General features: G+C 41.3%; 1 protein-coding gene across 1 annotated transcript in view; it reads left to right on the top strand.

Moving 5' to 3' along the window:
- AOAH (acyloxyacyl hydrolase) overlaps window positions 1-25350 on the top strand; it is a 171419-nt gene that overhangs the window by 26299 nt on the left and 119770 nt on the right. Inside the window, exon 5 of the mRNA XM_082847010.1 lies at window positions 5558-5657. Within this exon, the coding sequence (XP_082703136.1) occupies window positions 5558-5657 (100 nt within the window). The remainder of the gene's footprint in view (window positions 1-5557; window positions 5658-25350) is intronic.

Raw genomic sequence — 25350 nt, 5'->3', positions numbered from 1 at the left:
GAGGGAGGGAGGAAGGGGAAGCAGGGGGCTTTGTATCTCCAGGGCTTGGTGCAATACTTGAGCATAGAAAGCCTTTAGTAAACATTTGTCAAATTGATTAATTCTTTATAAAAATAAAATTATCACTACAGATGAACTAAAGAAAAGAAAACAATTTAGCCTATTCAATGAATCTGTTTACACACCTAGTCTGAGCCAGGTGCTCTGGGGGAAACATCAGCTTGGCCAGAGAGGTTTTCCTGGGCCTAGATCAGGGAACCAGAGAAGTAAGTGGAAAACAGTCACAGAAAAAAATGGTTCTGGCAAGCCACTGAAAGAGGCTGAATAGGTGGTGGGGAGGGGAAGAAAGTTTTTCCTTTGAGGGTCATAAGTGACTAATTCTCCTTAGTATGGGGGAGGCCACTTTGAAGAAAGATAGATATAATAAATGATCCCCCTTTGTGTTTCCGTCCACTATTAGTTTTGTTTGTGTGTAATTTTCCAGGACCCATATTAGTTGTTTGCTGATAGCAATTTCTCTTCCTATGGTGGCCTCTTCTTACAGCTTATTTTAATCAATCACATGCAGTTCTGGGCTGATGTAGACCCTGAACATGACAACCTTATGATTTAGTTTTACCTGAATTTCAGGCTTCCAATACTAAATACTAACCCAGAGGGCATCCCTCCTCATTATTTCATAGGTCAATTCTCAATGATTCATGGACTAATTATTCAGCAGTTACATTTCCTACCCACAGGCGAACCACAGGATGTTGTTAGGAAGTGGGACACCTGAGTACTCGGGCATTCATTAGCCCAAGAACCTGGGTCAGGCAGGGCGGGGCTACTTCCGGGAGCAACCAAACCTAGGCAGTGACCACGTGCTTGGTCTTCCTTGTCTTGACTTCTGTTGTGCCAGAGGTTGCCATAGCAAAGCTGATGCTGGTCTTCTGTTCATCTCACCTTGCTTCATGGTATCTATTTATGCTCTCAATCATAAAATCTTATATTCCAAACTTAGGGAATATAAGATTTCAGAAATCAGGAGAGGCCTAAACTACTAACATGTTTAGAAGAAAACTGCAAAACAGGGTTTAAAACAATTTTGGTACAACTTAAAGGTAACTAACGTATATTTAAATAGCAAAAATATAAAGTACAATAATACAACTGAGCCATTGACAAGGTAATGACAAGATTTATAGAAATGATTAAATTCCTAGTACACTCCAAAGTGTGTGGTCCAGAAGTGAGATAAAAGTGTTAAGTTGTATGAGGAAGATCTTCTTTCAATGCTGTGAGTGTATCTCTGTGGTTATATATTAATGTATAAATTCTCCTTTGAAAGTGATGTCAAAGGTCTAAATCTGAGAGCTTCCTTGTGTGAAAGGCTCTGTCCTTGCTCCCTGCCATAAGCTATCACTCTACCTGTCTGTTCAAACTTAACCCTGACCGTGCTCCCTTCTTTTGATTTATGATGATGACAGTCATCAGCATTGACTTCCTTCTACCATGATCCTAATTAAACTTGTTAGTTAGCTCTGCCGAATGTGTTGAAGCTTCCTCCCCACGTGACTCACTCCTGTACAACTCTGTTACCTGTAAAGGTAGTAAAGGATGTCAATTGAAATGTGACCATTTTGGTCTTATTTGCAGCTCCGGGAAAAAGAAGGCAATGTTGGATGGGAATAGTTATTAAGGGTTTGGAGATTTCCTAAGGATTTCACAAATTACGTATAGCCTAAGCCTTCTGTCCCAAGGTTGGTTAAGAGGCACATGCTACTTTGCCACTTCTTTGCATCTTGCACATTTCATGGTCTTACACTTGTCTGGATGTCTGAGGCTCAGCACTTTCTATTCTTGTGCAAAGGGGTGCTTCTCAATTCCAATCTTTTGATGATAAAGCTCTGATCTTAGAGGACTGGGGAGGGAAACCACATACCCACTTCCCCTCTTCTATTTTTCAGTTCAGAGAACACAAGTCTCACTCGCTGAATGAGGGCCACCATCCCCACTCCCATATTCAAGTTCACTTACTTGAAATTTTGCTCTGTTTGCAGGGGAAAGAGAATAGATCTTGGACACCATATGATGAGTTAGCTCTGGTGGTTCTGAATTGCCACAGATGGGATATTGGTCTTAGGTTGAAAAAAAAAAAAAGATTAAGCAGAGCCCTATTTATTACCCTCCTGAGTCCACAAAATACCAGATCTCCCCAAAGACAGCAGTCATCAATTAAATAAATGAACCATTAAGTTGAGAACAGATGTGTGAAACCAGCCACCCTCTCCTGATTTACTGACCCTTGGTAGGCATTACTTTGGTAATGGACCTTGTGTGTCACAAACTGCTTGTTCCCCAGCTTAGTCGCCTTATGTTACCTTCCCCTCCACCTCCTATGAAGGAACCCTGGGGCCAAGCAGATGACTCTCATGATGAGCTCGTTTTCCTGTCTTAACTCAGATGCTCACAAGAAGCTGAAAAGCCATCTAGCCAGTCACATGGTTAGTCTCATTCAGCTGGAATGAAATTTGAAAGCCATGATCCCAGCCTATGTTTGCACATACTAGTGACCATCAAAATATTTTCCCTTTTTTTAATTGAAGTATAGTTGACTTACAATATTGTCTTAGTTTCAGGGGTACAGCAAAGTGATTTGGTTATACATATATTCTTTTTTATTATTTTCCATTATAGTTTATTACAAGATATTGAACATAGTTCCCTATGCTACACAGTAAAACCTTGTTGTTTATCTGTTTTATATATGGTAGTGTGTATCTGTTAATCCCATATTCCTAATTTATCCCTCCCCCTTCCCCTTTGGTAACCATAAGTTTCTTTTCTAGGTCTGTGAGTCTATTTCTGTTTTGTATATAAGTCCATTTGTACTATTTTTTAGATTCCACATATAAGTGGTATCATATAACATTTGTCTTTCTCTCTCTGACTTACTTCACTTAGTATGATAATCTCTGGGTCCATCCACGTTGCAGCAAATGGCATTATTTCATTCTTTTTTATGGCATTGTTTAATTCTTTTTTATTCCATTGTGTGTGTGTGTGTGTATACACACACACACACACACATATCACATCTTCTTCATCCATTCACCTGTTGATAGACACTTAGGTTGCTTCCATGTCTTGGCTATTCTAAATAGTACAGCTATGAACATTGGAGTGCATGTGTCTTTTCAAATTAGAGTTTTCATCTTTTCCTGATAGATGCCCAGGAATGGGATTCCTGGATCACATCAAAATATTTAAAGATCTCTGAGATGGACTCTCTTTCTCCGATAGGCTTTTCATTAATATTGGGGCAGTTCTTTCTGCAAGAAGGTTCATGATATAAATTAAGACTCAAGGCCCCTCCTCGCACTTTTTGCTTGGCAGTCCAAAGTTAAGATTAGTAGAGCTTTTAAAGATGTTTCGATGTTCAGCAACTATTAAAAGTGCTACTTATGCACACTAAGTGAAACCAGGATGCGTTTCTGTTTTATTTTGTTTTGTTCGCACCTTGCTTTTGTTTTACGTCTCTAAATCTCGTTTTTTATTCTGCATGTCCAGGTAGAAAACTCCCTTGGAGGAGTGGACAACCCAATGGAGGGTCGCTGGAATGGTTATTGGAGGAATAAAGCAGAAATAGGAGTGAAGCCAGGGAGCAGATCCAATGACTTACATCCAGGCCCTGGTCACAGGGCCAAGCATTGCCAGGCTCACCAATGCTTCTCAAGGGCTGGCCCATGCGTGGGCTGTGACTGCATTCAGTCAAAAAAAACAAAAAGACAGAAACAACTTAGCTTTGCTTGTGAAGTAGAAGGAAGAGGAAGAGGAGAAGGGTCAGGGAGAGAAGAATGGTGGTAGTGATTGTAGTAGCTGTAGAGATAGTCACTGTAATAGTTGGAGGGGGAGCGTGTTAGAGTAGATTTATTACAAGGGCACCTAAAGCATTAGAGTAGATTTATTACAAGGGCACCTAAAGCGTTAGAGTAGATTTATTACAAGGGCACCTAAAGCATGTCATGGAACTTAAAGACAGGAAAATATCCAGGCTTCAGACAGAGCTGGAAACAGGACTGGGAAGTCACCAGGAACAGAGTCTCTTCCTCACTGCACACGTTGGGTTCTGCCGCCTGAACCCCATCCTACAGACTAGCTTTCCAAATGCTCTGTCCTCATGGCAGGAAATGACATTACAGTCCCCAGTCACTATAGCTCCTGCTATTCTTGGAACAGCCCAGAATGAAGTCAGACTTTTTAATACCAATTCCAAATTTCCCTGAGAGAGAATCTGATTGGTCCGACTTGAATTGCAGTCTAATGAGGACCAATCAACTGGCAGGAGATATGAAGTATATACACAGTTGCCAGGAACCCACCCCTACAAGTGAAGGGGGACAGTTAAGTGATCTTGTGAGTTGAGAAGAAACCCCTCAAAATAGCTTCTAGAATCTATAACTGTCCTTCCAAGATTAGTCTCTAGATATTACCAACGTATGTTTCTGGAGTCTTTGTTTTTGTTGTTTTGATTTGAGTTTGAGTCAGTAGTTTACTTGGAAAAGTTACTAAAAGTCCACACATGACTTGTTGCTTCCTTTGAGGCAGCACATTATACTCATTCTTCTTGGTTTAAGAGTGTTGGGGGTGGCATGTAGAAAATGAATATGGAAGGTTTGTTTTAACCCCTTCAAACCCAGACGTAAACCAAATGTTTGAAGAGCACTATCCTTACACCATACTCAGGGGAAAAAGTCAAAGATAAATATATTTGCTTTAAAAGGAAAAGAGGTGATTTGGATTACATCTAAGAAAATAATTTTAGGTGTTTAAGGCTATATCAAAGTTTTTTGCTCTAAGGCTCAGTAAACATTAAAATGTTGTTCTGGGACTTCCCTGGTGGTGCAGTGGTTGAGAGTCTGCCTGCCAATGCGGGGGACACGGGTTCGAGCTCTGGTCTGGGAGAGTCCCACATGCCTCTGGGCAACTGAGCCCGTGTGCCACAACTACTGAGCCTGAGCTCTAGAGCCCATGAGCCACAACTGCTGAGCCCACGTGCCACAACTCCTGAAGCCCATGCACCTAGAGCTCGTGCTCCGCAACAAGAGAAGCCACAGCAATGAGAAGCCCACGCACCACAATGAAGAGTAGCCCCCAATCGTCTCAACTAGAGAAAGCCCGCGCGCAGCAACAAAGAGCCAACACAGCCAAAAATAAATTAATTAAATAAATAAATTTAAAAAAAATAATGTTGTTCCCATGAAATTACACCTTTGTCCATTTTTCCTTTCTCAATTTTATTTGCGGCTTCTCCTGAAAAGTGTCACAGTGCCCGTGTGAGAGGCTGGCTCACAGCTCAGTGCTGTGAGTCGTCTCTCCCCACCCCCAGGACCTTATTCTAAAAGTAGGAGAAAGCAAGTGGCAGGAAATCGTTATGATCCAGCAGCTGCATGGAACTGGACTCAAAGGCCATACTAGAATTCATTCTGGGAGTTGACCTTCTTTTGAAATAGCTTTTGTTTCCTAATGCCTGAGAGCTTTTAAATATCCTTTGTTTTGCCCTATTTCCCTCCAGGCTCAGAGCGGATGTAAATGCTGATGTGGTGTGTCACACCCTGGAGTTTTGTAAACAGGACCCTGGCCAACCCTTGTGTCACCTCTATCCCCTTCCCAAGGTGAGTGCTTTTTCATTCTGAATGCCAGATTATGGTGATATGCAAGCCCTTTGGAAATCTGGTAAAGGGAGGTTCAGCTTCACTGGCTCAGTGGTCTGGGGACAGGGACTGGAAAAATGACATTTTCCATTACATCGCCTGGAATAATATTCCCAAACTTCAACTTAGCTCCCTCTCCCATGCCATCAAAGAACGTCTTTGCTGTTTATTTTAGACTGTAATCTAGAGCTGGGCCGGCAGTACATAGGAAATCTGACCAGCCAAGGTGAGAAGAGGTTAAATCCCTCTCTACCCTTTAAAAATCAAGCAAGTTACTTTTACAGAGTGACCAACTTATGCAGTTTGCCCAGGACTTTCCTGGTATAAGCAGTTGGAAGTCCCACATCCTGGGAAAACTTGGGCAGTTGTTCCCCCTCCTCTAAGCTTTATTGTTCTCACCCATAAAACTGGTCTAACAAAATACCTAAAAAACCTCCCTCATAGATTTGTTGGGGGAAGTAGGTGAACTAATATATATAAAATGCTTAGCACAATATCTGCTGCATAAATAAATATTAATAAAAATGGTAGCTAATATAATTATTACCAATATCATTATTATTCAGAGGTAGCTTTTCAGAATACCATGTGTGCATTATATCATGTTGGACAATTTTTAATTTTATTTATTTTTTTAAATATTTATTTATGTATTTATTTTTTGGCTGCATCGGGTCATAGTTGCGGCACATGGGAATTTTCACTGCAGCGTGTGGGCTCTTCGTTGCAGTACATGGACTTCTCTCTAGTTGTGGCACACAGGCTCATTAGTTGCAGTGCGAGGGCTCTCTAGTTGTGGCATGTGGGCTCCGTAGTTGCGGTGTGTGGGCTTAGTTGCCCTGCGGCTTGTGGGACCTTAGTTCCTTGACCAGGGATTGAACCGGCATCCCCTGCATTACAAGACAGATTCTTAACCACTGGACCACCAGGGAAGTCCTGACAATTCTGAATTGGAATGCAGATGGAAACAGACAAACGTGGACACAATTTCCTGCTCATGCTATGAATGAGAGTATGATATTAGATCTGGTTAGGCCTCAAAATAATGATTTTCAGAAACTTCCTATAAAATAAAATAAAACAAAATAAGTAAAATAAAAAAATAAAATAAAATTCTATGCCCCCTTTCCCAGAATTATAGTCTTTCTATATATAACACAACAGGCTTCTGTTTTATTTGTAATTTCCTTTTTATTCTTATTGAAATAAAGTCATTTTAACACTTTTTGGCCTAACCAATGAACACGATTTGGGTTACTGGTAATAGTAAATATCATAAGGCTGTCTCCTTGAGCAGGAAGAAAGAGATGCAAATACCTAGGGTACATGTGCATTTCATGCTACCTCGATTATTGACTAAGTGCCAGTTAAATTTCCCTTAATTCTACCTAAGAAGATGTGGTCTCCACTGATTTCTAGAAGAGTTAATTTTAATTAAAATATTTTTTCCATGTATTCAAATAGCATGCGAATATAATAATATTCACTGTTTGATAATGTACAGAAGTAACGTGTCTCTATGTACAAAGGCAAGTGATATGGGTTTTTGTGATTTCCTTAAATAGCATCATTTTATATATTTTCACACTCACAGCTATACATAGTCACAAAATGTTCAACTTTAAACTATCCCATTTAAAATGACATTCTTTATTTTTATACTCTGTAGAATTTATACTCGAAATAGCATTTCCTTGTCCTCCCATCACCACCCCCTTTTCAATTCCCAACTTGGGAACATTTCGACCATCATTTCTGGCTGGGAGGAAGTCGGAGGATTTCATCTCAGAAATGTTCAGCTTCCACCCCAGCTGGGCGTGCTCCCTGGTCCCTCCACCCTCCTCCTCAAATCCCATCGCCAGCCTCCATCTCTACGGAGGACACAGAAAAGAGGGGCAGTTGGTGCAAATGTGGACAGCTTCATCCTCTTCTGCCTCCACAATTTCCTTTAATAGCAATAACTGATATTTACTGAGCATTCACTGTACTTACGCTTCATCCTGTCTAGTCCCCCAAATAGCCCCAGCGTGGAAGCACCAATATGACCCCTTTTCTAAGACTGAGGAAACTGAGGGTTAAAAATGTTACAGAACTTGCTGAAAGTCACTCCCCTGAGAAAGACCAGAAATGGGATTCACATCCCTGTCCTTTGCTCAGAGAGGTTGGTTGGTTTCTCAACCTTTGTGTCAGTGTTTCTTGAAAATACCCTCGGGATATCTCTTCACAGTAGTCAACTGAAATCCCACCACCAGAAATAACCAATATTAAAATATTGGAGGGCTTCCCTGGTGGCGCAGTGGTTGAGAGTCTGCCTGCCGATGCAGGGGACACGGGTTCGTGCCCCGGTCCGGGAAGATCCCACAGGCCGTGCAGCGGCTGGGCCCGTGAGCCATGGCCGCTGAGCCTGTGCGTCCAGAGCCTGTGCTCCACAATGGGAGAGGCCACAGCAGTGAGAGACCCGCATACCGCAAAAAAAAAAAAAAAAAAAAAAATATATATATATATAGCATATTTTCCTTTTAATTTTTAAATAAATTATATTAATTTCTTTGAGAGTTATGATAATGTTATATGTACAAATTTTTATCCTACTCTTCCCCCTTAACATTACATTTTGAGTATGCATTTTTTTAAATGGTACATATCAGACCTACTTTTCATTCCCATGGCACACAAATTACACCTACAAAGCAGGTGTGAATTAGAAGTAAAGATACAGATATAATTTCCAGCCTGCCAGAGCCTTCCTCATGACCCTTCCAGTCAATAACCCCCCCACCAATACAGCCACTATTCTGAAATCTACCACCACAGATTACTTCATTCATATAAAGTTCTACTCTTGAATTTCATGTAAATGGAAGAATACAGTATATTCTTCTTTGTGTCTGGTTTCTTTTGTCTGTGAGAGTCATCTGTGTTATTACAAGTAACAGTATCATTGCATGAAGTTTTCACACAATCATCTTTTGATGTTACTCCTGCTATAGCTTCCCAACTAGTTCAACCAAATCTGCTCTTGACCTCTTTCTATTTCTTTCTTTCTTTTTTGCGGTACGCAGCCCTCTCACTGTTGTGGCCTCTCCCATTGCGGAGCACAGGCTCCAGAGGCACAGGCTCAGCGGCCATGGCTCACGGGCCCAGCCGCTCCGCGGCATGTGGGATCTTCCTGGACCGGGGCACGAACCTGTGTCCCCTGCATCGGCAGGCGGACTCTCAACCACTGTGCCACCAGGGATGCCCTCCTGACCTCTTTCCAATAAATTTTCCATACGGGTGCCAGAAATGTCTTTCTATAAAATAGGTATGATCTTGTCCACCCCAAAATCTTTGCCTGAAGGATGAGGAAGCCATCCCTGACTCCTTTTACACACTCTTCTTGTCAAAGCTCCTGTAGGTTCTTTCTTTGAACTTGCCTTGTCTTGAATGATATACCTGCATGATCATCTGTGAGTCTCTCCCACTAGGCTATAACCTCCAGGAGGCCAGATTCTACCTTGTTCATCTATGTATACTCAATGTCTAGGATGGTGCCTTATACATAACAAAGAAATATTTGTTGAATGAATAAATGATGTGCCGCTAGTTTCTCATTTGCATTGCTGATGGAAATTCTAATTGTCCTTACTTCATGGCCACACTAATTTTCCTGTTGCATACCTCTAATCATATTATTTCCCCCAGCCTATGACCTCCACATTGCCTGCACAATTAAGTACACATTTTCACTTAGCATTTTAGGATTCTCAAAAAGCCTTCCTGGACCTCTACTATTATCCTTGTGTAGCTCATGCTGTAGACCAAAAGGAGTGATTGGTTCCCCCTTGAACCCATCTCAACCTTCCCAACCCTGCACCTTTGCACCTCTTAATCATTCCTTCTACCCAGAATGCCCCGTCAACACCAAGCAATCCTTCTAGCTCATCTCATTGTCACCTTCTCTGTAAAATAACTCTTAATCCTCTCCACAAAATGTTAACTCTTCTCTCAACCAACAGCATGAAATACCTTTTCGAGTACTACAATGTGCCAGTACTTCTCTAAACGTTTCATGTATATTAATCATTCACTCTTATGAAATAAGCATTGTCACCCACATGTTATAGATGGGGAAAGGGAGTCACAGAGATATTAAGTTTACATAGATTTCCTTATTAGAATGTAAATATATCAGGCAGCAGCTCTGCATCTTGCCCATCTCTGTCGCCTCCATCTTGCCAGGCACATATGTGGTATGTGAGTAATGTACCAGGCACTGCAATTTACATACGTGATCTCATTTAGCAGTGCTCTTGGGGGTGTATTTATTTTGCGGATGAGGAAACTGAGACTAAAAGATAAGGAGTTTGCCTAGGTGACACAGCTAGTAAGGGGCAAGGAGAGGATTCAGCCCTGGGTCTGTTTGTCCTTAAAGCCAAGTTCTTACCACTGTGCTCTGTGCCTCACTGATACCCCTGAGGTATTGGTATTCTGAGTCAAACCACTGCTCCTGGGCCAGCTAGTTCCTCACAAGCAGGACTCTGCACCCTCAATGTCCTGCTTTTCATGTGTTTCAGATTTCAGTAAAATGTAGTATGATGCAAGCCATCGTCCCTGCGAAATGCATGCTATGGAGTAGAGGGACAAAGGGGTCTCTCTGCTCCAGGGGCCTGCAGGGGCGAAGCCCCGCAGTGCAGAGCAACAGCTGCCTGACTTTAGTGGGGCCAAAAGCAAAAGGTGGGACAGCATGTAGGGACTGCAACGAACCCATGTTCATTATCTACAGCAAAGCTGAAATTCTAGCCCGCTTCTCGCCAGTCCTTTAGTCGCATCTCCATATCCTTCTCTATCATGCGTTCAAAAATGACAAACTCCTTCCATCATTAATTGAAGCAAGAAACAGTCTACAGTGTTCACTGGGCACGAGGAGGATGGAGTGGGAATAGGCGGAGTGGAGGGAAGAAGAGGACAAGACAGGGAGAAAGGAGAGAGGAGGGGAGGAGAGAGAAGAGGAGAGGAGAAGGAAAAGTGCAGACTGTGTTGTAAAGACCACCCAGATGGTTTTGTGCTACTTTGGGGGGATTATTTATAGCATTCCTCCTCTCATTTGCACACAAAGCAAGGCCCTGCCTGCTGCCAGTGTGCATGTGCATGAGCACGATCCCGACACCACAGCTCTCCAGCTGAAAACTGTATGTGGTTTCTTCACGTGTGCCCTGTTGCTTTAAACCTCTCATTTTTAGATCAGAGGGTTACCACGTAGGAGCCCTGATTGGGCCTAGTGCAGCCTGGAGCCTCCGCAGTTTTATGCTGCTCCCTTCTGGGTCCCTTAACTCTGAGATCCCCAAGCAGACTCTGTGGCTTTGAACCGACCTCCTTCCTCACCAGCCCTGAGCTGGAGGGACGGGCCGTATTTAGCAACATCTCTAAGGCATAGTCAAGACTTACTTCACACCACTTTGATCTACATTACAAGAGAATTATGTTCAGAATGTGTGCGCTAGTGGAGATAGATTCTTCTATTTCCCTGGGGCCTCCAACCCATTTAAACGACTGCAAAAGAGACCTGCTGCCTTAGGAAAGCAATCCAGACTTTGCGACAGCTTTTCCCACAGTAAATCCGATTTCTGCAGGAACCAGAAGCTCTCCAGTGCTGAGTGTGTGGGCGTGTGTGCATGTACACGGAATTCGTGTTTCCCTGGAATCAAACTACCAGGAAGCCAACATAAGGAGAAAGTTAGCACTTTTTATGAGAAAGTGACACAGGACAAATTCTCGTTCAACTGAGGAATAAACAATCTGACCTCAGGAATTTATATTTTTTAAACATTAAGTGTCAGATAAAATATCTGGTGTCTCTTTTAATGGGAGGTAATAGGGTTTAGGAAAAAATTATAGAGGGATAGGAAATTTAACATTTTCTAAGATTTACTAATCACTGAATTTCCTTCTGTACAATGGACAGTGCCTTTCCGTTCATAATGATGTGCTTCGCTCTGTGAGCCTGCAACATGCTTTACCGTTTAATCGCCCCCAAACTCCGTTTTTTTTTTAATAAGATTTTTATTTTGGAATAATTTCAGGTTTACAAAAAAGTTGTGAAGATTCCATAGAGAGCACACCCTCACCCAAGTTTCCCCTAATGTTAACATTTTAACATTACTTGGTCAAAACTAAAGAAGCCAACATTACCCTTGTACGTGACTAGTAACCAAACTTCAAAGTTGATTTGGATTTCACCAGTTTTTCCTCTAATGTCCTTCCTCTGTTCCAGGATCTAATCCAGGACACACATTGCATTTAGGGTCTCCCTAGTCTCCTCTAGTCTATGATGGGTTTTCATTCTTTCCTTGCTTTTCATGACCTTGACAGTTTTCAGGAGTACTGGTTAAGTATGTTCATTAAATGTCCCTCAAATTGGGATTTGTTTGATGTTTTTATATTGATTAGACAGAGTCTTTTTTTTTTTTTTTTGGAAGGAACACCACAGAGGTTAAGTGCCCTTCTCATCACATTTTATCAGGGGTACCTGATACCCACATGACATCCAGGGGGACGTTAACCTTGATCACTTTGTTAAGGTGGTGTTTGCCAGGCTTCCTCATGGGAAAGTCACTATTTTTCCCTTTTCCTTTTCTCTGTTCTTTAGAACTGGGTCACTAAGTCCAAACCACACTCAGTAGGATGGGGGCTCTAAGCCCACCTCCTGGAGAAGGGAGTATATTATTTGGAATTCTTCTGCAAAGATATATCTCCCCTTCCCTATTTATGTATCCAGTTATTCATTTATGTCAATATAGACTTGTGTATATGTATTTCATACTCTGAGTTATAATTCAGTACTACGTTACTTATTTTCTTGCTCAGATTTTTTCAGCTTTGGCCACTGGGAGCTCTTTCGGGTTGCCCTGGGTCCTTTTGACACAGCTCCATTCCATTCCTTTTTTTTTTTCCTTGCTTGTTGTCTTTCTTTCTTTCTTCCTTTCTTCATTCCTTCTTTTCTTCCTTTCTTTCTTTAGAATTTCCTTACTTTCTGGAAATGCCAGATGATCCAGGGTCATCTTGTATTTTTCCTGCCCCAACCCTACAATCCACCACTTTCAAAGGTGACCTGGTTCCTTTTATTGGAGAATGGTGTTTAGAAACTGAGATCTGGTTGCTGGGTGTGCCTGTTGTTACTAGGATGGCATTGCTTCTAGATCCTCCTAGAGGAGAGTTTAGTAAAGTATATTTGTATGTATGTATAGTTATCAAACATATTTTACATCTGAGGCTTAAGGTCTTGACCCAGGTCTCATACCTAGTGAGTAGAACCTGAACTCAACCTGCAGCTCTTCACATCAGCACACCTGTGTTTGGCATAAATTATGAAGCATATTCAGAGTAGCCAGTCCTCAGTGTCAGAAAGTAAACACGGCTCTGGTTTTAGCTTTAATGAAATATTATGAAGAGCTTAATTTCCAAGAACCTTGCACAAGTATCCCAACTTTCTCATTACCAGTTAAGTCATATAGTCAGTCACTCACATAGTCAGTCACGCCTCAACAAACATTTCTCGAGCACTTACTGTGTGCCCGCCCTGCTGCGAGGCACCCTGAGTAAGCTATCTCTTTTAACCCTCACACATCTGCAGGACAGATATGATTCCCCCATTTTATTTATAAATAAGTCTACTGAGACCTAGAGGATTAAAAGACTTACCTAAAGTCCTGTAGCTTCTACAGAATGATTCTGTTTTCTTTTTTCCGGCAGCAAATATTTATAGAGAATGAATTATGTAGGACAGTATTCCAGCAAATGAGGCGGGCAATCACGATGCAAAGAGTGATTCTAGACAGGGAGACCAACTTTTAAACAAACTATGATGAAGAGACAAGTGTCCCAACAGTAGGTGCAAAGAGGAACAGGAAGCTCAGCAGAGAAGGGCTGGGCCCGCCCTGGGAAGGAGTGGAGGTGACTGCCTTCAAGGTGGAGTAAGTGTTGACGCGGCACTCCAGGCCTCGCCTGTCTCAGCACCTTGTTCTTGGGCCCTTTGCCCAGAACCCTTCCAGTTCTCTGCACGGTCAGCACCTTCTCCTCCTTCAGCTTTCTGTTGAAATGTCCCCTCCTCACAGGTGCCTTCCCCAAACCGCCCATCTGAAGAAGGTCTCCTTTGCTCTCACATAACACTTTGTTTCTTTCATAGCACTTGAGGGCAGGGACCGTGTCTTTCTTGCTCACCATCATGTTCCCAGGACTGTGCAATGCCTGGCACAGTGTAGGTGCTTCATAAGACTTGTTAAATGAAAGCTAAGACGGGAAGGGCAGTTCTGAACATGTATGTGCTTTACTTCCTCTCTTGTGAGGATTTATCTGGTCTCAATGGAATATACCAGAGTGTAAAATGTTTAGCTTATTTTAGAATGTGAAGCAGTTTTCAGAAATATGTGTGGAGTCCCACCTCAGTGCATCTGGTACAGTATTTCTGGGGTGAGCCTATGTACTTCTACAAAGCTTCTGATGAGCATTAAAGGGTAAGAAGTGTTGGCTCAAGCCTGAAAGCTGCCATCAACAAGCCTGAAAGTATTGCCTCTCCTCCTGCTACTGGCCTTTTCTTTGTCATCTGGTAGCTTCCCAGACACCCAAAGTAACGTGTCTCCACTTATCCCCTAGCATTATCCTTGGTTCCTTGATTTCTGCCCCTTTTCTCATGGATTCATTAACAAACTCTGTTTGTGGGTTTCTAGTCTCCAGTCCCCTGGGAATAAGGCCTCATAGAAGGGCTGAGGGAACTGGAGGTTTTAGAAATAATCTATTTAGAGTTCACTCCTTTTTTATGGATTTTCTCATAACAGTATGCTAATTGGGCAAGGTTGCACTGAAATTATCTACACCCAAGGAAGAAAATGAGGATACCTATTAACCTGCTCAGGTCTCTCCCATTCCAAAAATTAAATTAAAAAATAAACCTCCCAGAACCCCCATTCCTCTCCAGCTACGATCAAATTTCTCTGCTGCCTCTAATTGAGGGGCAGTTCAATAGGGTGGTTATGAGCACAGGTCTTAGAGCCAGACCACCTGGGCTCAAAGCCTGGCTGCATTTCTTACTCTGTCTCTCCTGAAGCAAGTTGCTCCGTCACTCTGGGCCTCAGTTTCTTCATCTATAAAATGGTGATAATACTCAGACTTCATACGGTTGTTATGAATATTTAACAATTTAATATATATCTCTATGTGTATTTATACGCATACGTACATATAAGTGTGTATGTGTATTGTCTGAGGGGGGAGGGGATTGGGTTTTAGGACAGTGCTTTGCTTATAATAAGTACTAATAAGTGTTAGCCGCAGCAGCAGCAGAATCCAGCAACGTTTTAAAGGAGGAGAGCTTTTCTTCACCTCCCATTTGCTTCTCAAGCTACTGCAGGCTGGCCTCTAGCCCCATCACTCTAATGAAACACCTCTCCTTAAGGCCACCAATGACCTCCTAAACATCAAATCCAAAAACCTTCCTTACCCATCATCTGCTGCATTTGACACTGCTTGCCACTCCCTTCCCGAGAAACTCCTCTGCCCTTTTCTGGTTCTCTTTGCACTACTCTGTCCCTTTGAGGGTTACCCTTCCCTTCCTAAGAACCAGGACCCACCCAGCCAAGACTCTGCTCACTCTGGGCTTTCTCCCTGAGTGATTAGAGGCAGGACAGCCTGGTGGCTAAGCACAGAGGTTCAGATGCCAGCCTGAGGGCGTCAGTGACCCTGGCTCCACTGTGCACTTGCTGAGTGATTTAAGATATATCACCTAACTTCCTTGTGTTTCTTCATATGTTAAATGGGGAATATAGTAGAGCCTACCTCCAAGGGCTAGTGTGAGGATTACATAAATTAATATGTGTGGAAATTCTTAGAATAGTGACTGATCATTATAAACATACAGAATGTTTGCTCTTGTAAGCCTCACAAATGAAGCCCAAGACTTTCCTCAGAGCTTCTGCCAGTGCACACAGCTTCCAGATAAATATCCTCATTTGTAGGTCCCAAAGACGCCTCGAACATAACATGTCAGAAACCGGACTATCGTCTTTTCCACACATCAGCTATCCCTCCCATATTCCATATCTCAGTTTTGAAACCACCTTTCACCCACCTAAAATGGTTCTTTCTAGTCTATTCCCCTTCTCCATCCTCAATTCCACCTGCCTAATTCAGGGGCTTATCATTTCTAGGATGGAGTACTGCAACAACGTTGTAACTGATATCTCTACCTCCAGCCTTGGAATCCTCAAATCCAGGCACCAAAGTGATGTTTCCAAACGCAAATCAGATCGTGTTCCCTTTCCTGCTTAAATTCCTCAGAGCCATCCATCAAGGTCAGGACGAAGTCTGAGTTCCATTAGTTAGCCTGTCCCTACCTACCCAGCCTTGTTCTTGGAGAAACTGACTTATCTACTTCTCTCCAGCAGCTCAACACTTCTTATCATTTCCATCACATCCTTCTGGGTCTCACCTCCCAGCCTTGCTATATTTCCCCCTGTACTTATAATATACCCTTTCCCTGAGTCATCCTTTAAGACCCAGATCAGTTGTCACCTTCTGCTAGAAACCATCTGACACTTATGCTCCCACTCCAGTGAGGATTAGACTCCCTTCCTCATTGTCTCCAAGATACCGTGTCCTAACAGCTATCATTGCACTTTCGGTGTTGCATTTTAGTCATTAGTTTAAGTGTCTGGCTCTATGAGACTGACTGCTGGACTACGAGTTGTAAAGCTGGGACTATACCTGAGCCAGCTCTCTCTCCCCACTGCCTGGTATGCATATAGGAGGCTGGCACACTACCTGTGCACAATAAATGTGTATTGAATGAATGGGCTTACATTTGAACCCAGTTCTTTCTACAAAATAGGACAGTAATGCCTTCGTAATACCCCTTCTCTCTACATTCCTTCCCATCACTCGCTGGAGTCTGTACTCCCAGAGCATCTTCTTCTTTATCTTTTTTACAGACCCAGCCTAAGCCTTAAGATGTCTTGATCCCATTTTTTTTAACAATAAAGTATTTTTTAATTAAAAAAAAAAGATGTCTTGATCCATCTATCTAGACTTGGGCCTTTCCTGCCACTAATCTTCCAGATGACTCATCATGGACATCCACTCTCTCCTTTCCAGTTCTCCACTCTGACCAAGGCCATAGTTATCTCCCAGAAATGCATCTCTGCATTATTCCCCTATTGAGACAGCCTAGAGTTCATTATAATAGGAGCCTCAAACTTGAATAGTTTGGGAGGCATATTCTCAGAGGCTACCACAGTTCTTGGACTCAAGTATATGTTCAATAAATGGTGATTTTTTTTAAATAAAATGAATTAATGAATGAGCAGTGAGGTCGAATTGGCAAGAGGATTGGAGTTTAGCATCTCCTGTTTAAAACCAAACTGTTCTCTAGTAACCATCAATTATTCCTTTGTTCTTGTTCAAGAAAAGTAATCTCTGACCCCGAGCTCCATTTTGTTTAACATGGGGTGTGTGTGTGTGTGTGTGTGTGTGTGTGTGTGTGTTTGGGTAAATTTCTTTAACCTGTCTGTGTTATGACTTGGCTTTTTTTGTGGCAGGTACATAGAAAATAAAAATGGTTAAGTGTTCTCAGTTTAACAGAATCTCTGTGACAAACAAGGAAAGGAAATTTCTTCCTCTGTCATCATGGTTACATTGGAGCCTCCAAGGTTACTACCATGGACAACTCTAGCAAAATAGTAGCTCAAATCCTGAACTAAATAGAAAAAATTAAGCTTCTCTTCTCCTTCAGTTGTCTGGTCAACCTACCCAGCTTGTATTTGCTCTTCTCCTGTTCTCCACCCTAATTCTGTATAGTACGTGAGTGTTTTCTCACAAATCCAGGCCTACGAGAAAACAAATTATTAAATAAGAAAGAAGGCATTTGTGTGATCGTCAGAGTTTTAGGTTAAGGAAATTTCCTTCTTGAGTGATAGCTATTCTTCAACTGTGACTTGGCAAATCATTAGAAAATCAAATGTTATTTTTGAAGGGAACAAACATCTGAGAAAGAATAACCTACAGGGCCTCCCTGGTGGCGCAGTGGTTGAGAGTCCGCCTGCCGATGCAGGGGACACAGGTTCGTGCCCCGGTCCCGGAGGATCCCACATGCCGTGGAGCGGCTGGGCCCGTGAGCCATGGCCGCTGAGCCTGCGCGTCCGGAGCCTGTGCTCTGCAAGGGGAGAGGCCACAGCAGTGAGAGGCCTGCGTACCGCAAAAAAAAAAAAAAAAAAGAAGAAGAATAACCTACAGCTTTGGAACATTTTTTGTGTACCTTGATATTCTGGAAGACTTAATAAAGTTTTCCAAATTACCTCACTTAATAAACTCATAGCTGTGTCTGGAAGACAACCATATCTCTGATAACTGAGGCCAGAAATGGTACTAAGGTGAGAAGAGCCTTGGCTAAACCTGATAGGCTTTCAAGGCACGGACAGTCATTCTCTTAGTCTCATAATATGCATTTACTAAGCCCCTATTGTATGATAGGTACACATTAGGGGCTGAAAAACAAAAGGCAATTGACAACCACAATCTGAGTGGCTATAACATACCCGAAGCTGGACTGAGTACTTATCATACATCATCTAAAATCCTCCCACACAATTGCAAAGTTATTCCATTATCCCAATTTTATACATGAGAAATCAAAATTCAAGTAAATTGTTGGTTGTGGAGTTGTTTACTTGACAATATTTCTAAGGTTCCTCTTTAAGCATCTCAGGAAATTATGAGCAGTGAGATAAATTACAGGGGAATATAGCCATCTAGATGCGAAAAAGTCAGCTTAAAAGCTTAAACTGGAACAGAATATAGTATCTAAAAATAAACCCCAATGCATTTGAGATTCTTGTTTTTGATAAAAAAAGATAGCCTTTCAGATCAGTGGCAAAATACTGGTTTATTCAGTACATGGGTGGGATTAAAGACTAGCCATCTGGGGAATAAAATTTAAGCTAGGTGTTTATCTATTCCTTATGGCAAAATACATCCCAAATAAATTAAAGGTTGAATCATAAAGAATGGAACCATAAAACAAGAAAAACCTGAGCAATTTTATTCATAATTTGCCCAGAGTCACAAAGGGAAATATGAATACATCTAACTTATAAAAGCCTGGCATACACAAAGTCAAAAGACAAATGGCAAACTGGGAAATGTTTTTGTAATATGCCATACTATAAATTATTTTCTCCGTGGTTCAAAGAGCTCTTACAAAATCAAAAAGAAAAACCAGAGCAAAGGCTGCAAAAAAAATTGGTCTATAGAAGAAGATCAAGGGGCCAAAAGTGACGGGGGGATATGATGATCCTTTTCTCATAATTAAAAAAGTGAAAACTAAATGAGATTCCATCTACCTCTTATGTATTCTGCAAAACTCTCTGAAGTTCATTAGACAAGAAATTATCACAGAAAGAGAAAGGCTGTAAATATCAGAGACCACTAAATTAAATTGCTCTCTGAAGACTTGAAGGTTTAAAACTCTAACAGAACTTAGAACAACATTTAACACCATACTTGGATGTATAGTCTGCTATTCAATAATTTGCCCCAGCATTTCAAAGGATTTGACAGACATTCCAAGCTGTATATTGGTTTAAGTCTATATTTGGAATCTTGGAGAATGTATCTACTCAGACTTATTTAAAGTCTTATTTGGGGGTCATTAAGCTCTTAGCAATCCCAAGAATCTTCAGTGGATAGTACTAACAAGGCAAATGTTAAGTTATCCTTGACTTCTGATAAGTAGAAGAAATCAGATAACTCCAAGGAAGGTACCTACTTAGATGGTATTCAAATTTGGAAATGTTTCTTGCCTGCTTTTGAGAAGTTAAAAAATAATGACAACTATATATCTCTTGAGAATATGCTATCTTCCCTTAGCTCAAGAAAAGCTAATGACCCTATTGAATTTGAAAAGTTCTAAAAGATACTTACCTAAGGTATCTAAAAGATATCTTACCTAATTAATCACCCACATCTGAGCTCAGATCAGAAGTCATTTCTTCTAAGAAGTTTTCCTTGATGCCCCAAGTTAAGTTAGGTCCTCTAGGATTCCTCTTCTGTCATGGCATTCCATGCTTCCAGAACTTATCCCAGTTGTAATTAAATGGTTGTACAATAAGATGAATAACTGTAAAATTATTATTTAATGTCTGCCCCGTCTGTTAACATGTAAGTTCCATGAAAGCAGATAATCTGGCTGATTTATTTCTCAAGTTCCCTGTGACTTCCCCAGAGCCCAGCACATTTCACTGCATATATTAATTGCTCAATAAATATTTGTTCAGTGAGCAGTATTGTATACAGAATAATGGCCTCCCCAAAGAGGTCCACATTCTAGTCCTCAGAATCTGTGAATTTTGCCTTACATGGCAAAAAAGACTTTGCAAGCATGATTAAGTTAAGGTTCTATAGATGGAGAGATTATCCTGAATCATCTGGACGAGCCCAGTGTAATCACAAGGGTCCTTATAAGAGAAAGGCAGGAGGTTGAGCATGGGAGAAGAAAATGTGACAACAGACTTATTGGTCAGAGTGATGAGGCCATCAGCCAAGGAATGGGTGCAGCTGCTAGAAACCGAAGAGGCAAGAAACAGATTCTCCCCCTGGAAAGTACAGAAGGAACCAGCCCTGCTGACACATGATTTTAGCCTCCTAAGACTCATTTAGGATTTCTGGCCTCCAGAGCTATAAAAGAATAAATTTGTGGGGACTTCCCGGGTGGTCCAGTGGTTAAGACTCCGTGCTTCCACTGCAGAGGGCACGGGTTCGATCTCTGCTCAGAGAACTAAAGATCCCACAGGCTGAGTGGCATGGCCAAAAAAAAAAAAGAATAAATTTGTGTTGTTTTTAAGCTACCAAATTTGTGGTAATTTGTTATGGCAACAGTAGGAAACTAAGATGAAGAAACTGATTAATTGTGTAACATAAGGCAAGACTGATCTAGGAACCTGAACGCAAATAGAATAACAGTAAAAAATTAGAATAGTGTGTTACAAAGTACTTGACCCAAGACAACCCAATGACTGAACCACACCCACTATCTGACGAACTCAATTATTTGCCAGAAATCATGTGTTTCAAGAGTAGGACAATATCAAATAATAAGAAAAACCCATGGAGTCCAGCCATGGAGAACTTGTGCACATGCCCAGGTACTAGGGAAGAAACTGTCAAAATGAAACAAAATTCATCGTGAGGCCTTGGACAATTCACTTAAATAGTACTGGGCTGTGGACTGCTCAACTATAAAGTAAGGTTAAGAACTGTTCATTCCTACCTTGCTGAGTAGGTATATGGTATATACAGTGCCTGATAGAGAACTTGATACATAGAAGAACCTCTGTAAGTATGTAGTGATGATGGCAGTGGCGGTGGTTAGAGTAAAATCAGTGAATTATATCAGGAAAAGTTGTGGGGTGGGAATAGTGTTATTTAAAATAAGACTTTTTTTTTTAATAGGTATTTCCTATAGAAAAGGATAAAAGCATGTATCATGTATCATGTACTCATGATACTAATAGCTCCACAGTGCAGAATTGGTCCAGGAGAAGAAAAGGAGGAAATTTAGCTAATGGTAAAATATGTATGAAGAAAAGACATTTAGTGATATAAGGGAATGCATTCAAAAGTGGTGGTGTTTTCTGTTACTTTTACAGTTCTTTCTTTTTCTCTCTCCTTTTTTGGTCTCTGGAAGAAGAAAATGACATGAACAGATTTCATTTTTTTCCACGTTTCTTAAAGTCATAAAGCTGGGAAATGTGGGAACATGAAAATCAAATTGGACTTTGGTAGAGCTAAATCCTATGCATTGGAAAATAGCCACTGTAGGTTATGGTGGAATGCAGAAAAAATAATAAACCAGCAAATTCCAGCCAGACATGCCACTATTTGATAAAAACTTATATGAGCAAAACCATCATGGGTATATGCTGCTGTGTGCTCTGATGATCACGCAAAGTGTCGACCTCTCCCCTTTTGTAGACTGCTAGGGAGCCATGCCATGTTGTCCTTGGAATTTTCCAAGTCCTTGAATAAAGAAGTGCAATATACATATCCATGGTTCTTTGGGCTGTAAGACCCTAGGCTGAGGGCTTATATCTCTGTAAGCCTGTGTGATGGCTTCCTCTGCAATTCACTCATGAGAGTGTTGAATAGACTCTGAAGGGGATTTGAAACTGGAATAAGGAAACATTACAATCAAAGGGAGAAAGTAATGAGAAGCTGAAAAGATTTGACCATAACAGATTGCAGGATCAAATGAGTACTTCCAGAACCAAGCCCCTCATTGTTGATGGAGAATCAGCTTATGCCTCAGATGATTGCTCTCAGTGAGTCAGAAACATCATTACAGATTCGAACTAGGAGAGTTTTCTATCCAGCTCACAATCTATTCCCCAACTCTCTCTCCAACTACTGATTACAGTTGCACCCTCCATTCTGAAGTTGTAATTTTCAGAAGATGGAAGCGTGGTCTTCATACTTTAGAAACAATGGCTTAAACGCTAGATTGTGGACAGTGAAAAGTTACCAAGGAGAGAGAGCGATTATCTTCATTTTCACATTGCTTACAATTTGCCCCCTTTGCCTGTCATTGAGACAAGCAAACAAAATTAGCTTTAACAAATGTCTTTGAGTCCTTCCATCCAATTTTACAGATAGAAAGCAGATGCTCGGAGGTTACATAATTTAACCATGGCCATCTGCAAGCAGAGCTGGTGGTTCAGGTCTCTGGACTCCAGCACCTTTCCCACCATTGCCACACTATTTTCCAAGAAGGAAGTATGCCTGAAATTTTAATACAAGCCAGATAATATGACTCATGAGGTCATTTAGGCTCAGGGGAATGGCAAGTGTAGCTCTTATGGAGTGTGGATGACTTAATGCAGAGAATCACACGGTTGGGGGAGAGCTCTGGCTCTGTATGCCAAGCACTTGCGCAAATGTGTAGAAATTCATGTAACCTAGGGACAAGTGCAGTTGTAAGCATATGATTGATAATGAAAGGAGAAAGAAATATTCATTCAGCCAGTCATTTCTCTGTGTAATCATTCATTCTATTCATTCATTTCACAAGTACTTATTAAGTATCTATGTCATGCCATGAATTATATATTAGGGATGTAATAGTGAATGACACATAATCCTTCTCATCAAGGGTTTTATAACTTGGGAGAGAAGATTGACAGCAAACTGTGATAAGACTACAATGTAGAAAGTGTTAAGTGATAATTACTATTATCCCTATTTTATAGATGAGGTAACTGGGTCTTAGAGTGGATGCATAACTTGCCCAAAGTCACAGAGCCAATAAGTGGCACAGTCCAGATTCAATTCAGACCTGTGTGACTCAAAAATCCTTGCTTTTACTCCCACTCTGGGAGATGCTAATAGGTGTGCTAGAGAAGAAAATTGTTGTTGTTTTAAAAGTTTGGGAAATCTGTAAACTAAATGTCCTGCTGGGAGAGCCACAGCACATATTAGCATATTCAAGGATTTGAGCCACTTTGTGGTAAGGAATACTATTTACAAAGGCATTTCCCAAACATTCAACTGTTTCAGCCAAAGCACACTGCACTGTATTGACAATGATGGGAAAACAGGCAGAGAATGTAGTGTGCAGGGGATGCTCCGGAACTCAACACAACGTCCCTCGACTTTTCAGGAGTATTGGTGAATTGGACAGGGCACATTCACAAAGTGGGCCTTCTCAGGTTCTGTGATGTTAAAGAATTGAATTCTGGTACGCTCAGGAGTGAAGGAAATAAAGAAAAATCGTATTTTTAGGCATGAGTTTCTACAGGGAATAATTTTTAGTGATGGGGTTATCTGCTATCAATTATAGCAGCAGTAGATTTGAAAATTACAGAAAGTGCCTTTTGTTCACATGGTACTTTGACAGCAGTGACAGGCTCCACAAAGGAGAAAGCCCCTGGGACGTGAAATGATTTTAGATGTGAGTTTCTTATTGTCAAAGAGCAGGCATTTATGAGGGGGTTTGAGGGTGGGGAGAAGATCTCTGATCTACTCCAGATCTTTTCTAGAAGTTTATTAGGACAGGCTGTTCCTCTCCCCCAGATTTCATGGTGTAAGTTGATTTACAAATGGAGCACGGTTTGAACGAAGCCATCCCCATGGACTTGACTGCCCCCTGAAGGCAGTAAGTACATAAATAACTCCAGCAGAAGGCAGACCAGAAGAGTTAAGAGAGAAGGACAAAAGCGCTTTGAGGCCATTTCTGTTAGGTACAAAGACAAATGTAGGAAGCTCCGCTGCTTCTAATTTTTTATCAGATGGTGGAGTGTCGGGCCTTTGGCTGGAATTTGCTGGTCTATTATTATATCTGCTTCCCACTGTATCCTACAGTGGCTATTTTTCAATACATAGGATTTAGCTTTACCAAAGCATTTTTTAAAAGCACTTACGATTTTTTTTTTTTAATGTTGGTATTAGTGCACTTAAGCTGTGGGAGACAGTGGTGCTCTGGTCAAGCCAAGACCAGATAAATCTGCCCTCAGCATTCCAGGGAGGACCCCAAAAGCAGCAACTGTGCCCAGCACTAAAGGGATCAGAAGGCATTTGGTGAAGCCCTTGTCACTTCTTCTTCTTCTTTTTTTTTTGGTTGTCTTTATCCCTCACTAAACATTGATCTCCCCTGAGAACTGAGCTGGATTAAATTCAAATCAGTTATCTCGAGGGGATCCAGGTGGCCTCTCCTAAAAAGACATTGCCAATGCCCTCTCTCTGCTTCATCTCACTTCTATTTACTGTATTTACTGTACTAGTTCCTGGTGTCTCCTTGCCAGCCCAGAAGCTATGGGAGGGCAGGCGTGTCTGTTCACCCCCAGATCTCCAGGGTCCTCACCACATCCCTGTGCTGGGAACAAATCATTTTCTTCTTCAGTAAGAAACAGGGCAACATGTATTGAGTTCTTTTTTTAAAAAAGCATGTACTGCTGAATGTGTGTTCATTACTGAATATTTAGAAAACACAGAAAAGAACCAAAAGGAAAAGTTATCAACAATAGTTATTATGGCATATTTCTTTGCAGAATTTTTTTGTATGTGTAAAATCTGATAGCCTGTTTTTTTCTTGCTTAGCACAATATCATAAATGTTTTCTTTTACTTTTATTTCTGTATGTATTGAGCACCTACTGTGTAGCAGGAACTGTGCTAGGCCCTGTAGATGCTTGAGATGGACCTTAAAATGCAAAGGGGTATTTCCAAAGCAGAGAAGCAGGGGACCCATAATTAAGGCAGAGGGACTCCACCTTCAATATTGTGGACAATGAACTTTAAGCTAACAAGGGCAGCCAAAAAGGACACCATGATAGAAATCTGCAGCTAGATCTAGTGTCTTATAATGACCCTACCAGAAATACTTACTTGATACAATAGGAAATTTTCCAGGATTTATCAAAATCCCAGAAAAGGACAAAATTGCAGTCAGTAAGGTCAGTTTTTGAATGGGGCCATTTCCTAAGCAGTCTTTCTGTTAAAGACGTCGATGTCTTAAAAATGAGGATTGTGATGAACTGTCTTGGCCCTGCTGTCAGCCAATCAGAATGGACACTGGGTGCCATGTTGGATCAAGGTCTGAAGATGCCCACCAGACTGTACCGTGACATTGGCCCCTACGT

Source organism: Leucopleurus acutus (assembly GCF_964270905.1).
Source record: "Leucopleurus acutus genome assembly, chromosome: 9".
In the NCBI taxonomy this organism is placed as follows: Eukaryota; Metazoa; Chordata; class Mammalia; order Artiodactyla; family Delphinidae; genus Leucopleurus; species Leucopleurus acutus.
Note: the sequence above shows the minus strand (reverse complement) of the source record. Positions and strands in the feature narration are given on the sequence as shown.